The sequence below is a fragment of the Trichoplusia ni genome, chromosome 13, assembly GCF_003590095.1.
Source record: "Trichoplusia ni isolate ovarian cell line Hi5 chromosome 13, tn1, whole genome shotgun sequence".
Taxonomy (NCBI): Eukaryota; Metazoa; Arthropoda; class Insecta; order Lepidoptera; family Noctuidae; genus Trichoplusia; species Trichoplusia ni.
The window spans coordinates 51,244-70,046 of record NC_039490.1 but is presented as its reverse complement, the minus strand read 5'-3'; the positions used below and the strand labels follow the sequence as shown (position 1 = coordinate 70,046).

The window sequence follows — 18,803 nt, the reverse complement described above, 5'->3', positions numbered from 1 at the left end:
AAAAGCAGTGCATGTAAAAAAGACTTTTTTATTCAGATGAGTAGCATCCTGATCTCCTAACATCCACACTTACTAACCCTACCTCTTCCTCAAAAATCTCTCGTTATATTTCCTTTATGTCATGAACAGAACATCCACAGACTCAGTGTCTCCTTCCCCGTCGGCTCGCAGGCCTATATTGTTACCTTTTATTTATGCATTAACTTTACCAATTTAACTGTCGCCACCACACTTATTCTCGGGGCGGCAAACCCAGCATAAATTCGTAATCCATTGTCGCTATCACAAAAACTTCCCCTGTGCTCCTTTATTACATATTTATTCGTATCGAATTGGTATGTTAAAGAGCCGAGTTTTATGTGCCGTATAAATAGATAGTTCGCCTTTTAATCGTTTCATTAGGCCGGTATATTCTGGTTTATACTGGTTATATCTCGTTCAGACCAGTTTATGCCGGATCGTACTGGTTTATACCAGTTTATCTCGCATTACGGTTTATAATTCAGTATAAGGATGTATTTGCGATGATCTATGAGAAGTTTCGCGGTGTAACTTGCAGTTTGTATGTTGATAAGGCAGTAAGATAAATATTTATTCACTCGAGTATTGAATTTTTAGGATAAGTAGGCCCGTGTTGTGTTATTGTATGCTCGGTTATGATTTTATCTTAGAATGTAAATGGTTTGATGAATGGAGGAGATAAGATTTATTAATAATTGAGGATTGGATTAACTTACCTAAGTGACATCCAATCGTAATTTTATGAAGGTTGATCTGAAATATAATTGATTAACAGAGTAGTATTCCCATTCGCTACTGTGTGGCATCGCGAATTTTTTCAGAGAATAAAAAAAAAAGTTTTTTAGTCTATGGCAACTCACAACTAAACGTCACTGATTTAGAGCTAACCATGATTTTGTGGGTCCCATTATGCCAGGGTTCAGCTATTGATGCTGGGGTTGGGGTGGGTGATTATATTTCAGATCAACCTTCATAAAATTACGATTGGATGTCACTTAGGTAAGTTAATCCAATCCTCAATTTTATTTCATGTTGATCTGAAATATAATTGATTAACAGAGTAGTTGTTCAGAGATTGAGGCATAATGGGTACATCTTATAAGCCTGGATATGATGAATAACGGTTAAGGCTTTATAATTATTAAGATATCTATTTATAGTGGCATATTATCCTAATATTAGTATCTATATTTGTTTTTATCCATATATTCTGTCATACACATTGATTATTGATCAACTATTAATTTTCATTTTTTATAAAATTAGTCTGTAGTAATTAACAAATTTTTCTAAATGCCAAATTTGTAAGCCAAAAGGGCAGAACATGTTGATGCATATATTGTCCTTATATTTTCACCACATCAAAAAATGTTTAATACATATATTCTGTCATACACATTGATTATTGATCAACTATTAATTTTCATTTTTTATAAAATTAGTCTGTAATAATTAACAATTTTTTCTAAATGCCAAATTTGTAAGCCAAAAGGGCAGAACATGTTGATGCATATATTGTCCTTATATTTTCACCACATCAAAAAATGTTTAATACATGTTTTAGGCAAATAAATACTTCTTTATCTTTGTTCTATTACTGAGATTAATGTAATATGAGTTTTTAAGTGGAACAATGAACAAATTTTATGTTATGTTACACATGTTTATGCAAATAAATATATCTTTATCAATTGTTCCACATATTGTGGAGACTGTGTCCACCAATTTCATGATTGACTATTAATTACCAATTTGTGCTCTTTTTGACATCAATGTAACTATGACTTTTTTTAAGTCATACAAATTTCCTGCACCTTTAGCAACCATTAGCTTTTAACAATGTAACTATGGATTTTGAGTAAGACACATTTCCAATACATAGTGATATTGTGTACAGTTTGATAATTAATTATTCATTATTAACAATGTAACAATAAATTTTTAGTAACAAATTTTCTACACATTGTGTTAATTGTGTCAAACAATTTGATAATTATTTTTAATTATTTACAATGTAATTATGATTTTTTTAGTAATACAGATTTTCTTCATATTGTTTTAATTTTGCCATAAAATTAGATAATTAGTTACTAATTTTTGCTCTTTTTTAGCGCAGTAATAATAAGAGTATTTAGAAAACCTCACCTGTTGGCCCCCCTCTTTGAGGTTATGGGTCAGTGTTCCATCGTTTATATTCCGTAATTTGGGGTTCCATCCCACGGCGATGAACCTAGGGCAAGGGCTGCGTACACGCATCCTGCATTAACTCCGCAGCGCCTTTATAGTCTCGAAGATCACTTTTAAACATCTTGGCCAGTATTTTCAAGGCTTTTGTATCACTTGGCAATACTTTTTCGACTTGAAATATGCCAAAAACTATTTAAATAACGTAATTAAAGTGTAATTAACAAAATCACCACGATGCCGTTAAGTCGCGAAAAAAGAAAGTGACGTTTAGTTGTGAGTTGCCATAGACTAAAAAACTTTTTTTTTTATTCTCTGAAAAAATTCGCGATGCCACACAGTAGCGAATGGGAATACTACTCTGTTAATCAATTGTATTTCAGATTTTTATGTGCCGTATAAATAGATAGTTCGATAATCGTTTCATTAGGCCGGTATATTCTGGTTTATACTGGTTATATCTCGTTCAGACCAGTTTATGCCGGATCGTACTGGTTTATACCAGTTTATCTCGCATTACGGTTTATAATTCAGTATAAGGATGTATTTGCGATGATCTATGAGAAGTTTCGCGGTGTAACTTGCAGTTTGTATGTTGATAAGGCAGTAAGATAAATATTTATTCACTCAAGCAAATTTTTGCACCTTGCTTACGCCTCCGAGACTTCAAATGCATTAAACATATTAATGTAAATTATAATGGCACGATAAAAAAATACTTTTGCTAGTAATGAAAATACAACAACGAATACCCACAGTTATAATATACGATGCCATCAAATGTGATTTGGCGATCAAATAATTAACTCTGCCTTCGATGAAACTATTGCTCGAAAACGCCCACGGGAAATTAAACCTTATATTCATATTGTAGAGTTTAAATTGGTTTGTTGATACACACGTGGGCAGCTTCGCTAATTAAGGGCGAGCGCGCACTGCCGACGGCGAAGCGCAATCGCATTACGGTAATCGCGTATGTGAAGTGACGCGAATCGACCGCCCGTAATATGTACTGCGTCAAGTCACGTGTACACTTGCGAACTTTTGGCAAACAATATTATTTATTGGAACTTTCAAAATGATCTTTTCGATTGGATGTTACTTATTTACCTCTTTTTTTTTTAAATGACTCTCAGTAAGGAATTTAATTCTGCACAAAGACACCAAGACTCAGAACAAGCATTAGTGGATCACATATTATTTATAGAATTCATCATAGAATTAAATCAGTCGAATTATTAGCATACATTGTAACGGTCTAATGGCGGTCTTATCGCTAGTAGCAATATCTTCCAGACAAAAGGTTGGATGGACAGGAAAAATGGCAAAATACTTATAGCGGTAGTTACATACTAGTAGCCTATTATATACATAAGGATATTTAGAAGACCAACGAAAACGCTCCATCGAAACGTCAAGAAGAAAAAACATAACCTCTGCCTATTCATGACTTTCAAGTTAACTCCTAGGTTTAACCTTAAAAGCATAACTGATAAATGCAAAATCATTCAGCATATAAATATTTGATGGTAATAATGATCTACTACTTAAAATTAAGTATCTAGTAACGAAAACGTACATTCGCTGCCGCCATCTTTGTCAGGTGATTGTCAGATGTTATTCATCTTAAAGTGAATGGTGTATGTGTGTGTGGTTTGTTTGCGTGTACGTAGGGTAACGCAAATATAGAATTTGTTGGGAAATATTGAGGGAGCCCTCCCCTGCAAGGCTTCTGGCTGTTCGGGTGACCGTCGTGAATTGATTTTTATATATTGAACGGTAAAAATAATATTCGGCGAAAATCTTTTGAAGAAACCTTATATTATTATGATGGAATGATGTTTTAAAATTCCTTCTCGTAATTATTATTTTCGCTTAAAATTTTCTTTGGTGCTTTAAAAACCATTTTTCAAATTGACATAAAGCAAAATGATGTAAGCAAACCCTAAATTAAAACAATGACCAAATTAACAGCTTTTTTTCTATGAAATCTTTGCTTAAAAACCATTGTAATCAAATACAAATCCTACCTACTCATCTCTAATTATTTAAAAGACAGTTTAAAAACCAATTAACTTGAACGTCTACGTTACAATTATACTAAAACGATTTTTAAATACCCTCACACTCCACCCACACATAGAAAATCTTTCATAAATAAAACACTCTTTATGAAAGATTGTGTGTGTGTGTCAAGTGTTGTTTGTTTACGAGTTTCAAGATTCCGTGTTGAGAACAGACACGTGTGTACAGGAAATAGAAGAGACTTACCTCTTAATATGTGTAACTCTATCTACTTAAATATACGCAAATAATGTATGCGTGATTCTAGTTTAGTATATATTACTAGTTTTTACATTATTTTAACTTTCGAAATCAAATGGCCTGACATTATCTTTTTGACTTTAAACGTTTCAATCGTGTAAGCGAAATGCCCACTGCAAGGCTGAGACCACTTCCAGTATAGGGTACGATTGAGCATTGATCACCACGCTAACTCATTGCAGGTTGGTGTTTTCAGATTCCAATATTTGGAATCCAGGTTTCCTCACGATGTTTTCCATCACCCTATATTAGTGGTGTCCTAGAAACATGAAGAAAGTACATAATGATAAAGTCACATTGATAGTTTGCCTGTGTTGGGATCGCACTTTCTCCTCATGCATACAAATCCTTACATAAAATCACAAGGCCACCACGACGATTCTAATATTAGACCTCCAATAATTAGACTTCAACATTTCTGAAGCGCTATAACTATGTCTATTGGAAACCAAATCATTATTTTTACCCCACAATCATTTCTAGTTATACCGAACCCAGCATCCGTGGCGCACGTCATTAGCGCGGGTGATTTACGAATGGCTCTTGGCTTATCGCTCTCTCTCGGCTCTCTCCGCTTATTAATTACACGCAACACACCCTTTTTGGGTAACGTATGAATATTGGTGATATTATAAATGTGTGACGCCTACTTGCTAAATGAATTTGTAAATGAAGACAGCTGTGGCTTGGCAATATTTTGTGATGTGCCTACAAACTAATTAATTATAGTTAAAGATTACGCAGTAGTGAATCTACACTAATTATAAATCAAATGCATAAAAGGCGAGCATTACTGTAGTACACATATTAGGGTTAAAAAGCAAAAAAATAAATAAAACACTCAAATGTCAAAAAACAAGAAAAACTGGTCGAGTATAAGAAATATCGCCGCCTTATCATCATTTAAGGAAAAATTCCCGGATTATCTGTATCTAAGGCGAAATTATCAGATCCTGCCCGTCCATGGCGGACCGGGAAAAAAATTACACCAATATCTCAGACAAAGAGCAACATAGATTATAACTATGAGGATATCGACGAAAGAAAGGGATGCCAACACACCTTATCGCCAAACAAAAAGAGACAAACGATGGCAGTAAACGGGAAATTGGTTTATACCCTGTTTTTATGAACATAATATATCAAATACAATAAAAACTACGAGCCCTTTTGTTTTGAATAAACAAATTCAAAGAATTTATGATCTGTGCACTTTATATTATGTAACATGATTCAATTTTAGCGGCCATTTTGAATTCCGTTTTTTATCGTTTGAATTATTAAATGGCGCTGAAAATAGGTGAGCTTCATAACGTTTTCATCCCATATCAACGTCTGGTCTAATTCATTCTAATTCCTCGGTTGAATAAAGCTATTTTTGTACTGTTGCTGGGCAGAAATGATATTCGTTCACGAAGCGAAATGGAAGCTAAGGAGGAAATAAAACGTCTCATTCAATTCCATGTGGAACTCGGTTCATAAATTTAAAATTAGACATGTCAAATATGCATATGTATTGCGTGCAGAGTTAACTAATTAAGAATATTCATTATATTAAATTCGTTTGAAAATAGAAAATGATGAAATGAGTAGCTACAGATTTCGTTGACAATTATTTAAGAAAGATTCTAAGTTCACCCAATTCTAAGTTTTAGAAAGAGTACTACTTTATAAAACAGGACCATTCATTAACCAACACCAACCGAAATCTAAACCCGAATCTCAATTATTCATCGCCACATCCTCAAGACCCCCAACTTGTATAAAAACGCAATAGAACCAAGATAACTTCAAAAACGGAGGCTAACTTCGCACTTCGCGTGTCTAAATATCATGTAGCCGACGAAGCACCCTTGGTCTGATAAGCCTTCCGTGTTCCGGTATTATCAGGCCCCCAGGGGAGAGAACGAGGAAGGGGTTCAAGGGGCCAAGTGGAGGTAGTCGCTAATTACCCCAACTATCTAACTTTAATTAGGTCGCAACATTCTTGTTTACTCTTGACACTTGTGCACTCAATTTGATGTGTGGATAGAGGGATGAAATTTTAATGTCGCTGTGTAAACATATTTCGTTTGGTTGATATTGTTTCGCATACCCACAAATATTACTGCGGTAAAACGTAAAATAGCGAATTTTTTTGTCTGTTATAATGTATGTATTTTAAAAACTAGCTTCGTATGTCTATAGAATTGTGTTTCCTAACTTTTAATTAAAGTAAATTTGATCCTGCAAAAGGAAGAGAAGGTATAATAATTTACAGGATTATAAAATGTAAATTCAACTCAACAAACCCGAACACAGCGTACAGATAAATCTTTAATAAATTCTATTGGTGCTTAACTAACAATAGGCAAGAATTTGAATTAACGTTTATTAGCTATTCAGGCACGACAATTAATGAACTAAGTTTTCGTTGGGAACTAATTTAAGTGAAAGGGCAATCTCTTATATTGCCGTTCTTAGAAATCAGTATACAATTCAAGAGTCAAATTAACCTAATTGACTGGTACGATTTTCTGTTTTAGTGTCTACCCACTTTTCATGCGAACGCAACCTGAATAAGATCTAATTCGCCCTTCAAATTTGAATGGAATCCAATTTTCTTTCGCGTCAAATGTCTTACGAGATCCTAATTTCGCGAAAATAGCTTGTTGTATATTTTTTTCGCTTATACCTGATTTTCTGATGGAAATTGACGTGAATTTTTATGTATCGAAGGTGTTTTCATGAATAGAATATATTGGCAATAATGTTAACTTATTGGAAACGGTATAAAATAATTTATTGTATACCAAAGACTTCGTTAATACCTAAAATATAGTAAACAGTAATGCAGAACTCGGAACAAGAACTATAAAATGAAAATTAATGGCGCCCAACTTGGGACCACGAGACGATAAATATTTTATTTCAATTTGATCATTTACTCGCCTATCTTTAGATGTTTCCTATAACACTCGTCTGCCATCACTCGGCAGTAAACTAGGAACTCCTTACGCGATCCTCCCGATAAATTCCCGAAACAAAACAAATAAATAACTGGAAGTTGCAAAGGTGCAAACGCCAGTCTCTGACGTCACACTCAGATTTATGTCCCGGGACAAACAATCAGTAAATTATCGGGCCGAGATTTATCCCCTCGTAGAGGACAGGTGTCGCCCTCGTATAATATACCTATAAATAATTCATTCATTAAATCTTGTGTATGCTGTTGACGTGTCTGATCGTGCCCTATTAATTCTGAGACTTGGGCCTTCATTTCCTGTTTTTGATTGTGTTTGTTTATCGGTGTTATGAAGACTCGTGACTTTCTTTTGCGTAAAGATATTTTTTGTCTCAATCTAAAGCAATAATTTTGTACCGCATTGCACAGACTCATCATCTCTCATAACTTTGAACAAAAAGTTGCATGTGTCAATCTAGCAAATTTTGATACAATTGGTCCCGTTGTTGGAGCGTGAAAGAGGAACAAAAAGGCTCCCAAACTTTGACCCTTCCAATATAAATGTTACAACATACAAGAACAGCTACTGCTGCATTATTTTCGTTATACTCTAACGCCCTGGCGACTCAGCTCAGAGCATTAGCCATGATAAGCACTAAGGCAGTTTAACATTTACAAAGACAGCACTTACAGATTAATAGTCTCTAGGGTTTGGCTAAACCTAAGTGCGTATGTAATATCAAAGAGCTTTAGGTAGTAAAGCCATTCCATTAGGCAGGCATCGAACCCCAGACCCCTGGGGTTTGGCAGACGGTCCGTCTAAAGTTTGGGATACTTAGGTCCAGTTTTGTTAGTAATGTATGTGAGATAATAATGTCATGTCTAGATTGATAAGTATTTGACTGGATTTTCTTTTTTGGTAGTAGAATTCTGATATAGTGTCCTCTTTGCGTTTGAATGTGTCTAAATCAATGACTCGCTTTGTTGTAAAGTAAAGGTTAGAAAGTTTTAAAATCAAATTAATAGTTTTAGAATGCCATGTCCCCGTTTTTGTAACATATAATTGCTGCTCTGTTCCTATTAATCATAGAGTGAAGCTATATATACTGCAGCCTTTCTTATTTCTCATATTGAATCAGTCTATTCCCAGATTATCGCGTTCAATGATGTTTGCTCGGTGGTGTTAGTAAAAAAAAAGGTATTTACTTCCATTTAAATCTGATCAGTTGCTTGTATTGAAATGTTGTAAACAAGCTTCGAAGATAATCAATTTAAAATACGACAGTCAACCTTCACCATTGAATATAAAATACCTATCACATAGCGCATATAATTCATATTTTCGTACGAATATAAACGTGAATGTCAAACCCTAATGGGTTAATTACGCATTAACGTGTTAGAACTAATTTTGTTTTGAGTAATGGTGCTGAAACTTGATATAAAATATATTCAGTCCACTGACACTGATTAATTAGGATTAGTCATTTATTACCTCATGGTCCCACGTTGGGCGCCATTACCTTTTTTACTAACACTCATTTGTTATTATAATTTAGTAGGCTAGATAAAGCAACGTTGTTTATGTAATTGAATGTTTTTAATTACACGTGAAAATGTAAACTAAACCTCATAACTCTCTGTAGAGCGGCTTATTACTTTAACGTCGCTAACTACCCTCAAAACTGTATGTTTATAACAAATGGCTTGGTTTAGAGCTCGGAGTTCCGCACCTGAGACTTTGATAGTTCTATCATCAGTAACATAGTTGCATTTTGGAGACTAAACTGAACTTGCTCGTAATCTAATTTGTGACCAAAACTTCAACTTGGCTTACGTTTTTTTATCAACTTACTTAATCAGCACACATTAGTTGCCTATCACAAGTTAATGTACTTTTATTTCTGGCCTTGTTGGGGATAATTTCCAATCCTCAAGGTAAAAGCATAAAGATTTCCAATCTTTTAAATCTCAGGGTTCAGCTAAACATGAACCGACTTCAACATCTTCATCTACCATTTCTCACCAATTCAATACATCCAACATAAAATACCACAACATAACTATGAATCGCTACGAAACTGCTTCATTATTGAGTGTGAACAGACTAGCAGAGCCTCAAACAAACGGCTAGCTCTCCCAGCTTACATCACATTAAACATAGCACTGTTTGGTCGCTCTATTCAATTTCTGGTTGAAATAAATCCTCGTGGCGGTATATTGCAGGCTTGCTTTGTATGCGTGGATTGTGGTGATTCATGCTCTCTGTGTTGGTAATAACTTGCGACGAATTTATTTTGCGCTCTATTGAGGTGGCCCTTGCAGATGGATAGGTGAAGGTTTTTTTGTAAATGCTTTCAAAACGTTTTGAAGTCTAAAGCTTCGTGTATGAGAGCATGATCTTTTTTTTCTTATTTACAACACTGCACAGTAAGATACTTAGCTAGTATTTGTTTTGGTAGATATATGAATCTGAAGTGATTTTGCTAACGTAAATTAAAAATTAAATACATTTTTCTATCATGCATTTTGCAGGCCGGCTTTTTTAAGTCCTTTGTTCGTGTTTGAAGTTTATTCGATGTAAAGGTTTACATTGTTTTAAGTATTTTTTAATAGCACCCGCCAAGCCAGCAAGCTCCTATATGACGTGAGAATAAATATCAGTGCTTGTCGTCGAGCTGCGGACACGTGAGGCTTGCCGGCCCCTATCGTGTGCTCGCTGTGTTACACAATACACCCATCAATATATTCATGCATCGATGCAATTCAATCAGTTAGTTTCCGCTTTGTGCCTTAAAATTGGTGCAATTTTCAATATACCCACAGTTTTACGGTTCCCGATCAAAGCTTGCGGTACACAAGAATCCCTGTCGTATTCGAGCTCCATTCATTGCGCTGTAACTAGCGGGCACGTTCAGAGTTCATATTGATTACGTATTAAGTCTACAATCCTGTATTATGAAGTCAGACTGCGGCCCGCGTTGGGCGCCATTAGCGTTTCCGACCCTTTGTGTTTTGGTGTATAATTAAAACTGTATTATCGGATTTACATTAATAATAGCTTCGGATATTAAACTATGTTTAGCGAAATTGAAAATCTAATTTTAGTTTGTTTATTAAAATGTCATTGTTTGAGGATTAATAAATACTCTTTTCGTGATCATTTATCATTATATATCTGCGTTGTTTTAGTCAGTAATAATAAAAGATGGCGGCGCGTGCCAACATTGATGATAGTAAAAAATGATCGCCTGACACTTGATCAAATTATTTCTTAAGAAAATTCCCTGGAGATCTCTGATATATGAAATACCTGATCTCATAAAGTGAAAACATTAATTAATTCCGCAGGCATAAATAAATTCTCTAAAATCCTATGTAATAAGAATCCGTAAAACTATCTACAAACTAAACATCCAGTGAGGTTGTATATTCAAGTGGCTGTCTCCCGGAAGGGGCGTGCGGCGCGGCCGGCGGGCGGCGCGCGATTGCCCGCTATTTAACATGTATTGCAGGAAATTGGCGCGCGCCGCCATTGCGATCCGCTCGCTTGGTGCCGTTTGTGTTATAATTAGTCTCTACAAACTTGTGCTGGGACCTTGCAGTCATGTTACGTGGAATTCGCAAGTTTGAATTAAATATTTGTGGGATGACAAATTTACGAGTAAACTGTTCCCGTTTGATATTCTGCTTTGAAGCGTATTTGCTGTGATTTTGGTAGTTTCTTACCGCATTTCTTGAGTTATAAAGTGAGATCTAGCAGTAAATGAATATGAAGCTATCATCTGTGTATCTGTGTAGGGAAATTATTGATTTGAATCATTTCTTGTTACTGACCATATAGTTCTTTCTCATATAATAAGAGACTATAAATAACTGCCATGTAAGGTATACATTCCCATAAATTACCTAACACAGAAAGTTGCTTCAAAAATACGTCAAGATATACAAATTGTAGCGTCTCTATCAGACTATCTGAGCTGTCGACAAAAATGTTCGCCCCATGAAACATAAATTATATCCCTTTAGAAAGATCAAAGGTCAGCGAGCAAAGAAAAAGTTAGAGCGTTATACCTGGTTTTTCTTCAGTCTTAGTAACAGCGCTCTCAAGTTTCTCTTTAAATATATCTTTTTATACAACCTTGATAGATAGTTGAAAGTTGGTATAACGGTAAATATGTTCTCTTGCCCTAGGAAACGAAGATAAATAATTACGGGACCTCTTTTTATGGATGCCTCAATACCTTGATCAGACTTAAATATCTTGAAAATAACAAACGAAGTACAAAAAACATTCAAAAAGATTATAGATTTTGCCTCGGCATAATTTTCCCAGATAAAAGGGAAAAATCTTAAACCAAATACTAAAATATAATTTCGTAACTTCATATTACTCTATTAGCAAACTAATTTGTTGTAAGTACTGTACGTCAGCTCAACCCTTTTCACACTGCAATGTCAAGAGGAAATATAAAGCGAAGCCAGCGCTTTGTCACAAAATGTTCAAAGAGAAAATTTGACTGCAATATTGTTTGTAGATTCTTTGAGACTTAACATTGAAAATATCCCGAGATAGAAGAAAACTCTTGAATAAAGTGGAAATACTAGTCTAACATTTCCTTTACAAAATATTTCCTCCTGAAACTAAAATAAATATAGCAGAGGAAATTAAGACTATGATATGGACTGAAAATACTTATATAAATGTATGGACTCAAATTACTATTTCGTAGAAACCTTTTGACCCCACTAAAGCTACGGAATTCGACGAAAATACTGTATCTGTAGCAGAAAGTGGAAAAACGCTTTTGTGAATAGGATATTCTAGAAAGTCTTAATAAATGACTGTAAACGGTAGACTTGTTTGGGATTTGTTAGCCTACAATATTTTATTTATTTATATTTACAATTAATCTATAATTGTAGTTATAAATAATTAAGAGAACTCGAAATCGAACCAATCGCACGTTTTAATTAAAGGCGTAATTCAAAAGTGGTGTAATGCATCGGTTTTTGTATTTTCGGCGAGCGGGGTGGACGCCGTGAGCGGTAACAAGAGCGCCTGAAATGGGACACCTGCCAAGCTGAACCGCTCCGGTCTCCGTACAACTGCGGTTTTATTGTACCCTTAGCCCGATCATTTGGACGTATAGTATCGTAAATACGTCAGGGTTTAAATTGAAAGTACTGCATAACTATAAACGTGGAACACTTTTATTTTATACAGATTTAACAGATGGAGAGACTGATGGATATATCAGAATGTTTAATGATATATTTTCGATATCTGTTTTTTAATTATTGAAAGCGTTGATATTATGTGAATAGTGAATGGTTTTCGTAGTTTTATACTACATTTTACAGAATATTGCATACACATGTATGGCACTTAATGAAAGAGCTTTGCATTGATCGGCAAAAAATCTTCCCGTTTATTTTTCAAACAATATATCAATGAAACACCATATATGTATATACCAAGGTCTTTTTTTCAAAACTAACGTTCACCTATTCTTAATCTTAACCATTTTCTTCTTGTGTTTCCAGATGAGGTAGACGTGATTGGCTACACGTCGAACCAGAGCGATAGCGAGTCTCTGGTGTCGGGTCACAGCGGCGACAGCGGCGTGGGAGTGGGTGCGAGCGCGCGGCGGCGGGCGCGCACGCCGCTGTCGCGCGCCGCCGACACGCCCCGGACGAGGCGCCAGGCGCGCTCCCAGAAACACGTCTAGGTGGGTCATATACCACACAAAAAATATCACTTAATGCAATCAAAGCTGGCACTTAAAGAAAAGAATCTACTCTTCAAGATGGTTCAGTTATTGTGGCGAAAAACTGGGGTTCGGTCACCCGCAGCCGAAATAGATATTATAGCTTAACATCCAGGCACAGTTAATACCTGTGCTTTCATTAAATTCCACAGCATAATTTTTTTAAAGAAAAGAAGTTACTAACCTTCGAGTTGGTTAAACTTTTAGCGAAAATCTGGGAGTCTATCGGTCAAAGTAATTTTATTGTATTTTTCATCACAGATTGAGCATTTAATTATATGCATAGGATTGCCACTTTAAATTGTAATCGCCAATGTGTCTGTTGCAGGTGGAGGGTGCGCGGCGCGGGGCGAGCTGGGCCGACATCGGCTCGCGGCTAACGTTATCACTTCATAACGTAAACAAACGTAGGACATTTTGTTGATACATGTACTAAGGCGACTGTTGTTGATGTGACTGAACTTAACGCCGGCGACATCGCGACCGTTCCCCGCGACTGTGACTCGGCGACGACACCTACGCCCGCGCCGCACACACACCGACACACACACGGACACACATACATACACACAACACACACATACACACACACACATAACACTGTACACGTGAACACACTACACACCTCTGCGAACCATCACTAAGTACAAAATTGCCAAAAATTTATATTCAAAGTTTATTTTTCACATTTCAGACGAATTTGTATTGTTTTTTTTTTCTTATTCTTTCTATTTAATACCGAGCTTGGCTCGTTTGGATGAGTTGCAATATTGTGTAGTCTCGTGGCGCGATGTGTATTCCATACATTAACGATTTTACATCGACGTCACATATTCCACTGTGTTGAAAACACGCAATGTGTGCAAATCTTTATCTACCTACATAATGTCACTATAATTTTAATATATTATATTTTATATCATACATTTATTGTAATATGTATGCCTCGGGGGCCGATCATCGCGTTTTCCAAACACCTCGTACAAATGTATACCTACAGGGCCCCGTTCGCCCACATTTTCAAATTACCATGTTATTTTTGTATTTATTATTAAATTTTTCATAATCGAATATAAATTTTAAAGGTCTTAGAAAAAATCGTTTTTGAAAACATTAGGTACTTATTGTTATTGATTTCCACAAAACTTGCTATTATAGTGTATGTTGTATAGATATATCAATTTTATATTTTGTATATAATTATTTTTCTTGTAAAAATTAATCAAATAGAATTAGATCTGCGTAAGCGCCGATTTGGTAAAAACTTTTTATAATTGGGTCTAACACAAAACAAAAGGAGCCCACCAAAAATTATTTTGTTTTATTTTTAAGTCAAATAACTGTCTAACAAAGATTTCTATACAAATTCAGGTACTGACACGTTCGGCTATGAGAATTAGTTTTATAATCGCGTTGGTCGCCATTTTCTTTCATATTCAATAAAATCGTTTTTTTTATACACTGACAATGATTTCGCGAACCGAAGTATACAATTATTATTAATTTGAGTAAAACATGTCTTGTTGTAGCCTATGTGATTAGACGCGTTGTTTAGATTGCGCCGATGAGGTTATGTTACGCCATATTTCTCGTCCTTACGCTAGAAACAAATCTCATTCGCACGGTCTAAACGAACGCTGAGACCGTATTCTGATGACTTCGAACTATGCTACACTTGCTCTGTTGAAGTATAGATGGCGCTAGCTGTGCAGATAGCATCATTTCTGCTTCACAACGGAACCAAGACTGCTTGAAACATTCAGAATATGGCCTCAAATCATTCGGGTGAACACACGCTCGTGTTAATCACCCCATACGTTCACTCATATGTAATTTTTATTTTTTAATAAAATACGCAGTTGTTGTACACAACACGATATTATGTTCTGTTATTTTAGACTTTATTTCTCAGTGGCATACAGTCCAAAATCGCATGACAACCAACTGCTCGTAATACATCACCCACTAACCATCGTATTGTTAAGTATTAATATTGAATTATAATTAATGATCTCACTTTTGTCACACACGATCGGCTAAGTAAATGTGTCATACACCAACTGCTAACGATACATTTTGAGAAATATACTTTACAATGGGTCAAGATCTTCCCATGCAATATATACTAAAATAATACTTCCATATTTTATATACCTAATCTCTTTTATCACTTGACTTGCATAACATGCTCCGAGTTAAACAAATATTGATTGCACACTTTGCCTTACCACTATTGCCATCTTTATCACACAAGCGCCAACCTGCGATTGCGAGAGAGAGATGGGAATAATATTGAGTATAAGTGTGCAATGAAAATTGTGTTTAAGTCGGTATTTCTTTTTATTTAGTTGACTTCGCGCCTCCCCGCGGCATATGACGTCACTCGTCGGGCGTGATGACACAGTTATTTGGTAGCGATTCTAATTTATGTGGACATTCATGTACCAAAAAAGTAATATATTATACACGACTAAACCTGGACAATACATTGTGTTACAAAATTTTCACGAGATGACATCTAATGAGTACACATATATTTTTGTTATGACTATATCTTGTAATAAATTGTTGATTCATTTCTGAAATGAACGACTGAACTTTCATTGTATTATATTAATTTCAGTAAATATCTATCGGCATTCGGTGGGGCTTTGTTCGAGTCAATCTCATAACTTCCTCTTTGCCCGACTGAATGAGTTACGTCTAAATATAATTTGCATAAAATATTATTGTAAATTGTTTTAGGTATGGATGTTTATAATAAGGATAGTTGTAAACGTATTATCATTTGTAAGTATAATGTTTGTTTTAATGACAGTTTGATCTCTTACGGTAATGTACGCGACGAGGGCGCGGGGCGTGACGTCACGCCCGGCCCGCGCATGCGCGCTCGCTCGCCCTCTCATATGTTTTACATCACATTTGTTGACACGTTTACTGTTATAAGGACTTCCTCGACTTCTCGACTGACTGACTGTTGTATTGAACGATTCCATCCATCCGTTAGTTCAAATATTCAACTTTATTGTTAATGTTACAATTGTTTGGTCGCGCGGCGAGCGAGCGCCGCCGGGCCCGATGTTAACTCAGTCTGGGCGCTCAGACTAACGCCTCTGTCAGAATATTTAGATCCACAACAAATTATTTATCTTTCGGTTATTATTTATGTATCACAAAAATATTTAATTTATTGTTAGAACAGTGCTTTGTCGTTTTGAATCGTACCAGTGTTTCGCTTCGACCACGTGGCGCGGACACGAGTGTAGTGTGGAACTGTTGCATACTTGGGTGCAAGCGGCGACGGGACGCTTTAAGAGTACAAATTCTGTATAAGCCCCCTTGTGTGTTAATTATAAATATTAATTTTAAACCACGAAACAGGGAGAAGGTATCGTCAGAATACGAATGTAGTTAGCGCGGGTGACGTCACGGCGTCAGTGGCCAGCGGAGCAGAGCGCTCTGCCTTCGATGTTGTCTCTTCAATATTACGTTAGGTCCGGGCCGGGCCGGACGCGCACTGTACGCGCGCACTCTTATTAGATAAGAAATGTCTTATTAGAAATGAATTGCAATAAATCTCGTCGAAGCCGCCCGCCGGCTCGCCTCCGCGACCCTTTACCCAACTTAGTCGCTGTAAAATTAGTCCGGCGTTGTAAAAAAATATCAGTGCATTTGTAAATATTGGAGCCAAAATTTTTATACAAATTATTTCATAAATATATTCTTGGACCAAGTTGTGCGCTGAGGCGAGTCGCGGCCGGCTGCTGCCGCGCTCCTCGCTCCCGACACCCACACGGGGGCTGCTATTAGTAGAAACCTGACCAGGGTGCCACTACAAAATATACCTGTCCCAACAAGCCACGAGATCTGATAAAATAATATAGGTAGGTAACATGCAACATATTTATAAAATACTCAACAGAACTATGATCAATTCCTCGTATAACGTTCAGATCACATGGTTTGTTGGGGTTATTTTGCTGTTGCATTTCCATGGGCCAAAGCTCACAGCATGGTTTCTGCTACTAATAACGGCCCCCACGGCCGGTATAGGGTCTTATGGTCTCTGTCGGGAGCGTCGATTTTCCCGAAGCTATGTGTTGTCGCGAGCAGCCATATTGTCTGATCGTAGAGGCAAACATTAGGTACTATGTGACTATGCTGATGAGACTTGGCAGCATTATTCAATGTAATTGACGAAACGTGGCACATATAATTTACTTTATGTAAAAAGTTATAGAAATAATTAATTTAATAAAAATTATAAATAAATGGTATTTTGTTTTATTCTCGTCTGGTTTTCTGGAGTTACCGATGTCTATTACACAATAAATTATGAAAATTGACCTTATTGCCCTTGTCATAAAGGCACAATTACAACAAAGAAATATGGATCACACAGCTTTTGAGTCATAATATCAAAGTTTGCTTGAACAAAATTCCTTTTCCTTCCTTTCTGTCATTACAAGGGTAAATCAAACAAAACCATGTATTAGAATCAAATATTCCTTTATTAATCTATCGACAATCTGGATATATCGACCAGCGAATGACCAGAATAATTACATTAATATACAAAACATAAACACACAAATATAAACATTGGCCTACTCTTTGGTTTAGGTATTAATACCTATAAAGTGATAAAACACAGCGATTGGGAATTTTCATTGAAGAATCGAATTGAAAAAAAAAACTTTTCCATGTACAGCGTTTATATAGGATATTGGAAGCATTGATGCGGAGTATAATAATATTCCACAACTTTCACACAACGCCATCTAGTCGCAAACAAAGCAGAGCTTGTACTATGAGTACTAGACAACTGATAAACATACTGATATATTTCTAAATATATACATAATATAGATAAATTACGCCCAGCATACGAAGAAACAATAAGATATCTGTGGTGTAAAGAGGTTTTGAATCGGAGAAATATTCACCATGTTCTGCACTACACTTATGCCACCTCATTGGTATATATTTCTCTGTTCCTATGGCCCGTAGCATAGGTTAGGGTAGTAGCCTCTGTATTTCTACCTTGAAAATTAACTAGTCATAATTTCCATTGTAATATTTCAAGGTAAGTAAAAATAACTGTAGAATAAAATTCCAGGAAGACCATTCTGTATTGTAATTTAACCCTTATTGCTTTCAACATAAAATTCACAATCGCTGATATATACAATATATTTACATGTGAAGCTCAAAATACATATATTATATTATCTTATAACATAACTACAGAGAAGCAGTGATCAGTTTAACAGCTTATTAACAAATTAAAAGGGATTTATCAAAACACAACGTCATATTAAAAAAAACAGTTAAAATTATAAAAACTGTCAATTTTCTTAATCGCATAGTTACTTGGTCAAAAACAATCAAAATATAAATTTACAAAATAATATGGAATGTTAACAAATAAAACCTTAGTAAACATACAACCATCAGAATGTATAAATTCATAACAAATGTTGATAATAACCTCATATGCTGAAGTTGGTTAAAATTATTTAGGAAGGAACATCAAATGTGATATCGCTAGTTGACTA

At 35.6% G+C, this 18,803-nt stretch overlaps 1 protein-coding gene across 2 annotated transcripts in view; it reads left to right on the top strand.

The window, feature by feature from the left end:
* The window catches only part of LOC113499934 (max dimerization protein 1-like), a 280,679-nt gene extending 263,160 nt beyond the window's left edge, over positions 1-17,519 (top strand). For both annotated transcript variants that reach the window (XM_026880539.1, XM_026880538.1), the window contains exons 6-7: positions 13,022-13,206; positions 13,574-17,519. In XM_026880539.1, coding sequence (XP_026736340.1) covers positions 13,022-13,206 — 185 coding nt within the window. In that variant the 3' untranslated portion in view covers positions 13,574-17,519. The remainder of the gene's footprint in view (positions 1-13,021; positions 13,207-13,573) is intronic.
* Positions 17,520-18,803: the final 1,284 nt, after the last annotated feature.